The 7,191-nt window shown below is 34.9% G+C and overlaps 1 protein-coding gene across 1 annotated transcript; it reads left to right on the top strand.

Moving 5' to 3' along the window:
* The first annotated feature begins 283 nt into the window (after positions 1 to 283).
* Positions 284 to 2,494, top strand: LOC122587627. The gene has a single exon (XM_043759800.1). It carries the CDS (start codon positions 284 to 286, stop codon positions 2,492 to 2,494), a length of 2,211 nt encoding a protein of 736 aa, XP_043615735.1.
* Positions 2,495 to 7,191: the final 4,697 nt, after the last annotated feature.

The raw sequence follows: 7,191 nt of genomic DNA, 5'->3' as shown, positions 1-7,191 counted from the left end.
CTCTGTGTTCTTTATCTGATAAGATGTGCATTTCTTTCTTTTGTGAAGTGGTTATTGAATCTGCTCGTATTGTGATTAAATTCTATGTGAGTTTTGGTTAATTTATTATCTGTCTCTAATCTTTTCTGGTAGAAGAGAAGATTCTTGAACATACCTGTCAAGGCACTTGAGTGTCCTTGAATCTGGCCTCTGTTCTTGATATCTTTTAGGACTTTTGTGTTCTTTATTCTACCTTTTATTATAATCTGTTTTTCTGAATTGTGTTGTTTGTTGGTTTGATAAAATGGATAATCAAGTTGATGATAGTGTTGTACCTCCTAACATGGATTTTGAAAATGGTGTCAATGTGTTTGGTACTCTTATTAGCAGTCTTGATTTTGGTGATCCTTTGTATTTGCATGCTAGTGACACCTCTGGTTCTCCTTTGATTAGCCTGAAGTTAAAAGGAACAGAAAATTATAAAATATGGGTTTGTGCTATGGAACTTGCTTTGGAAACTAAAAACAAACTAGGATTTATCAATGTAAATTGTGAAAAACCTCTGGATAACAATGTGCTTGCTAAACAATGGGAAAGATGTAACTCTGTGGTGCTTTCTTGGATTCTTGGTTCTTTGTCTGATGATGTATATCTGGGTCAAGTTTTTTCTAAGGATGCTATGTCTGTGTGGGAAGAACTTAAGGAAACATATGATAAAGTTGATGGGTCAATAACTTTTAATCTACATCATAGAATTAACTCTTTATGTCAAAATGGAAGTTCTTTGTCTAATTATTATCATAAACTTAATGCCTTGTGGAGACAATTTGATTCTCTTGTTAAATTACCTACTTGCACTTGTAATGCTGCAAAAAGCATACAAGATCATCATCAGTTGATAAAGCTTATGCAATTTCTCATAGGCTTGGATGAGGTTTATTTACCCATCAGAAGCACCATTCTAACCAGGGATCCTCTTCCTAATGTCAAAACTGCTTTTGCCATCTTATCTAGGGAAGAATCTCACAGGGGTACCCTTGCAGACTTTCAAATAAAACACCAGAATTCTGTTTTTGTAGCAAAAACCTTTGATAACAGAAAGAAACACCTTGAAAATAAGTTTTCTGAAAACAGACCTTTTGAACCAAGGAGACCATTTGAAAATAAGTTTTCTGAAAATAAATTTTTTGAACCAAGAAGGGGACCTAATATGAATCTTAAATGCTTCAAGTGTAACAGGTTTGGTCACACCATTAAAAGGTGTTATGAAGTTATTGGTCAGTCTCATGGTTATAACAACTCCTTCAGACCAAGTGGTGGTTTTAGGAGAAATTCTTATCAAAACTTTAACAAAAATCTGTCTAGCAATCCTGTGGTTGCTTCTGAATCACTAAACTTTGGTGTATCTTCTTCTCTCTGTTCTAATTCTAGTTCTGGAAATTCTGGTGCTTTATCCATGCCTTTCACCAATGATCAACTCAATATTCTGATGAAAATGATTAGTGAGAATTCCGTTCCTAAATCTCCCCAAACCAACATGGGAGGTACCTTTTTTAACTCAAATTCCTTTTTCAACAAAAATTTTGACATCTTTTTCTGCTCTAATCACTCTGGACAGCAAGCTAAACAAATTAAGGGTTGGATTAATGATTCTGGTGCTACCCAGCACATGACAAATTCTGAAAGAAATATGTTTGATGTTGTTGATGTGTCTGATCTTGGTTTAACAGTAGGTCACCCAAATGGAACACAAGCTAAGGTTGTTAAAATTGGAAACTTAAAACTGACCAGAAATATAATTTTATATGGTGTGCTTGTTGTGTCAGAGTATTGTGTTAGTCTTCTATCTGTTCATTGTTTGGCTAGAGATAACAAATTTTTCATAGGTTTTGATGAAAATCATTGTTACATTCAGGACTTGAGAACAAGAATAACCTTGGGGATTGGTAATGAGTATGATGGTCTTTACTTGTTTGATGAATGTGATAGTGGTAAGACCAATTCTGTGTGTCTTAATACTAGTCTTATTTGCAATATTTCTAAGCATACTTGGCACTCTAGACTTGGTCACCCAGCAGACCATGTGCTCACTCTTTTAAAGGATAGATTAAAACTTGATAACACTTCTATTAACTCTCCATGTGAAGTCTGCCATAAGGCAAAACAAACAAGGAAACCCTTTCCCTTAAGTGAGCACAAAACCACTGCTGTTGGTGACTTTGTCCATCTTGACCTTTGGGGACCTTATAGAATACAAAGTAGGGAAGGTTACAAGTACTTCCTTACTGTTGTTGATGACTATTCAAGGGTTGTGTGGATTTTTTTGTTAAAAGGAAAGGAAGAAATCTTTGAAAGTATTGTAAGTTTCTACAATCTGTTGCAAACTCAATTTGATAAGAAAGTAAAAATTTTTAGAAGTGACAATGGGAGTGAGTTCATCAATCAAAAGATGAGTTATTTTACTAGAGAAAAAGGTATTGTTCATCAAACTTCTTGTGTCTACACCCCACAGTAGAATGGAATAGTAGAAAGGAAACATAGACACTTGCTCAATGTTGTAAGATCTCTTATGTTTCAAGGGGGGATACCTCTAAATATGTGGAGTGATTGTGTTCTAACTGCTAACTACTTAATTAACAGGTTACCTTCTTCTGTTCTGTGTGGAAAATCTCCTTATGATCTTGTTTTTAATTGCTCTCCTAATTTGTCTCATTTAAGAGTGTTTGGATGTTTGTGTTTTGCAACTACTTTAAATAATCATGATAAGTTTAGTAGCAGGTCTGAAAAATGTATACTTGTTGGCTATGCTGATGCAAAAAAAGGATACAAACTCTATAGTCTTGATAATAAACACATTCTTTATTCAAGGGATGTAATTTTTTATGAAAATGTTTTTCCTTTTAAAATAAAAGATTCAAATAAGAGTGCTTCTGTTGAAGATGTTACTCACTTAAATTTCTTTGATAATAAGTTTTTTGATAATAATGAGCATCCAAATACTTTCTCTCCCAATGATGAAAGGAGAGATCTGAACAATAGAAGTGATGGTAGTTCACCATCTCATCCTGGCAGTCTACTAAGGACTACTGATAAGAATGGACCTCCCCTGCACCTTGGCAGTCCTTTAAGGACTACCAGTGAGGGGGAACCAACTGCAACACTTCATGATGAAATTGATACTTCTGAGGGAAACCCTAATATTGACAATTTTGTTCCTTTGAACACAAACAACCTAAGGAGATCTGCAAGAACCACTAGACCTCCTAGAAATTTAAATGATTATGTGCTAGGAACCAAGACCAAACACTGCATATCTAACTTTGTGAACTATTCTAAGCTAAACTCTGATGTTCTTTGTTTTGTAACCAATCTGAATAAACATGTTGAACCAAAGTCTTATGATGAGGCTTGTAAAAATCCTCTTTGGATTGATGCTATGAATGCTGAAATTGAAGCTTTACATAAAAATGGAACTTGGGATCTCACTGAACTCCCCCTTAACAGAAAAACCATTGGTTGTAAATGGGTGTATAAGATTAAATACAAGTCAAATGGTGATATTGATAGGTATAAGGCTAGGTTAGTAGCCAAGGGCTATAGTCAAGAAGCTGGTGTTGATTTCAATGAAACCTTCTCTCCTGTTGTAAAAATGGTTACAATTAGACGCTTAATTACTATTGCTACTCAAAATTCTTGGCCTATCTTTCAATTAGATGTTAACAATGCTTTTTTGTATGGTGATTTGGTTGAGGATGTTTACATGATTCCACCTCCTGGCTACCATTCCATTTCTGATCCTAGAGTGTGTAAGCTTGCAAAGTCCTTATATGGGCTTAAGCAAGCTCCAAGAAAATGGAATGAAAAATTGATTGCTGCTTTGATTGAAAATGGGTTCATTCAAAGTAAGAATGACTATTCTCTGTATATTAAGTCTATGAACAATGTGTTTATTGCTCTCCTTGTTTATGTTGATGATATAGTAATAACTGGTAACTGTCCAAGTGAAATTAACAAGTGTAAGGAATTTCTTGGAAAAAAAAATTCTCTATAAAAGATCTTGGTAAGTTAAGATACTTTCTTGGGATTGAAGTTTTGGATAACAAAGAAGGTGTTTGTCTAACTCAAAGAAAATATTGCCTTGAGGTTATTTCTGAATTTGGCTTACTTGGGTGTAAACCTTCACAAACACCAATTGAGCCAAATTTGTCTTTCTGTATCAATGATGAGAATGACTCACCTTTGGAGAATATCACAGAATACCAGAAGCTGGTAGGTAAGCTTATCTATCTTACATTAACTAGACCAGACATTTCCTTTGTTGTCCATGTGTTAAGCCAGTTCATGCATAATCCTTATCACTCTCACCTCAAACTTGCATTGAGGGTTCTTAGATACCTTAAGGGATCTCCAGGTAAGGGTATCCTCATAAAAGATAATTCTGATCTCTCTCTCAAGGCTTTTGTTGATTCTGACTGGGCCAAGAAAGTGACTGCCAGGAAAAGTATCACTGGATACTCTCTTTTCCTTAGTGGATCACTTATATCTTGGAAAAGTAAGAAGCAGCCCACTGTTTTAAGATCATCAGCAGAAGCTGAATTTAGGGCTTTAGCTGATATTACATGTGAAATCATTTAGATTCTCAAGATCCTAAATGAGTTTGGATTCAGGCAGACTGAAACTGTCCAAATTTGTTGTGATAGGAAGGCTGCTATTCAGATTAGTGCAATCCTGTCTTTCATGAAAAAACTAAGCATTTCGAAATTGATTTATATTTTGTAAGGGAAAAGATCAATCTTGGTGTTATTAAAACTGTTAAGATACAATCTGAACACAACCTTGCAGACTTGTTTACCAAAGGGCTTACATCCTGTCAACACAACAAATTATGTAATCAGCTGGGGATGTTTGATCCTTTCCACACTTGATTTGTGGGAGGGTGTTGAATTATCAAATCAATTGTGTGTATTAACTTAGAAAGTTTATGTGCAGATTAATGTTGCATTTGTTGATCAAGAAGATGGTTGATTAATTGAAGATCAAACTTGGTGTTTAAGGAGGACTAGAAGTAAATGAGATTAGGGTTCGTGTATAAAATGGCTGGTTTGGACACTGTAGCAACTACCACGACTGCAGCCCTTGTTACTGTTTAAGAAACCCTTTTATTTTTCGATGTAATCTTTGCAATCTGTTCTTGTTTTCTGGTACTAATACTTGATTCAATAGATGGCTAATTCGTTCATTAATCTTGGCTGTATCGTGTGTCTATTTTACATATATATCTATAAGTTTGTACATTTTGTTATATATATATACTTATCTTCAAAGTATGTTGTAATTTAAAGTAGAAAAAAAAAATAAAAGAGAGAAATGAATAATTCTTGAAAGGTTGGTCTTACACATGTTGTCAATTACTATGACACTACTCAAACAGTTTATTTGCAAAACCACCAACTTTCATATTGTCTTGTCATTTTCTCTTTATTATATTACCATGGCATCTCTCTTTTTCTCTCTTTACCAGTAAAACAGTTTTTAGTCCATTGTTCTTTTTCTCCGTACTCCACCGCAGCTTAGCATATTTTTCCGGAAATGTATATTTTTTTTGTATGTGTTAGTATCAAAATTGTCGACATCAAGAGGCAGATGAAACGGGTCGTTGTTGAACGATCTGGTTTAGATCCGAATAAAGACATTTATAAAATTAAAAATGCGTAAAGCCAGATTGTTTGCCAATGGTTGGTTTTCTAGTTGAACCTATGGTTCCTTCGCTGCCGTTGTCGACGGTGACAACAATAGATATGGTAGGTGTTAAATTTGGATGTCAAAGATAAACATTGTCTTTGTGTTTGTCAAGGACATGCATAAAAGCTTACACTATTGTAGGTCGGCAATATGGGTGGTTTTTCCAGTGGTATTTGTTGCCGTGTAGCCGAAGGTGGTTAAAATGTATTCATGCTTTATGAGTTGTACTTTATGCCTAAGTGTTTGTACAGTTATGTATTCCAAGTGGTGGTTGAAGATGTAATGCTTCATGTATGTATATATTAAGCATATTGTAAAAGGTATGTAGAACTTTTTTGAGGGCCCACCAACTTCTTTTTAGTACTCCGTATATGTATAGTGGCTTATTTACTTGTACATTATGTTTGAGAAAATATACTATTAGCTACAGTAATTTTGTGAGAGCATACCGACGTTCCTTTTTAGTAGTATATATATAATATATAATTTGCTGAGTTGATTTGAAGTATACAATGCATGCAAAGTGTTTGATCAAATGCTTGAATAAAAATACATTTTTGCATTTATAAAAACGGATAAATCTAGTGATGTATAATAGTAAACAAGTACGAGGTGTAGGTGTGTAGTTGTTAAGTGCAAAATCATAGATCTTAATTAATTTAACATTTGGGCAGTAACAATTGTTGGCATGTTTCCGTACCCAATCCATGAGCTTCAAACATGTTTGATGTTTCCCTTGCTAGGAAAAAAAATGGTCATCCAAATTTGTTGCACGCCCGTTATTAAGGCAGTTTCTTTCTAATGGGCCGAAGTTTAAGCCCATAACACATATGGTGGCCTTTTTCTAAAATGACACACATTAATGATAGCAAAATTCCAACCTCTGATTAAAATCATGGTCTCCGTTGCAATCGTCCCCTCCTTTGTAACGTTTTTCATTTAGAAAGTCTCAATTTGTTAGGGGCACCAAAACCTAGTCTCAATGAATATCAGATCATGCAACTTTTTAGTCTTTAAGCTAGCAAGGTTTTATCTTTCTTTCAGCGATATATATAATCAGATTGAATAGAATTTTAAAAGACTAGGTTGATTCTAAAAGTCATCACTAGTCTGGAACCCATCAATAACAGATTAATAGAGAGAAAATCAATAATAAATAATGAATATTAAAAGCTCGTCCTTGTGGTAGCAACGAAGGATAGCCCATAAATGAGTAGACCACAAGTCAGACCTGGTGGTGTTGATTCTTGGTGACGTTTAAACAAGTCAACTACAAGTAGCTCGTGACTCGTGGTGGCAAATGCTCTTAGGGGGGAGGGAGTGGAAGCGGTAAACGTGTTCGCCGCAAGTGGCGCCACGCGGGTACACCGCCGTCACCACTTTACCGATTACCGATGAAGAGAGAGTGGCCAAAATTTGGACATTTGGACATTCATGACTTTTAAAACTATAAAAGCTACACTCTTGAAC

The sequence above is a fragment of the Erigeron canadensis genome, chromosome 2, assembly GCF_010389155.1.
Source record: "Erigeron canadensis isolate Cc75 chromosome 2, C_canadensis_v1, whole genome shotgun sequence".
NCBI classification, from domain to species: Eukaryota; Viridiplantae; Streptophyta; class Magnoliopsida; order Asterales; family Asteraceae; genus Erigeron; species Erigeron canadensis.
The sequence above is the reverse complement of the archived record's forward strand: the minus strand, read 5'-3'. Positions and strand labels throughout refer to the sequence as shown.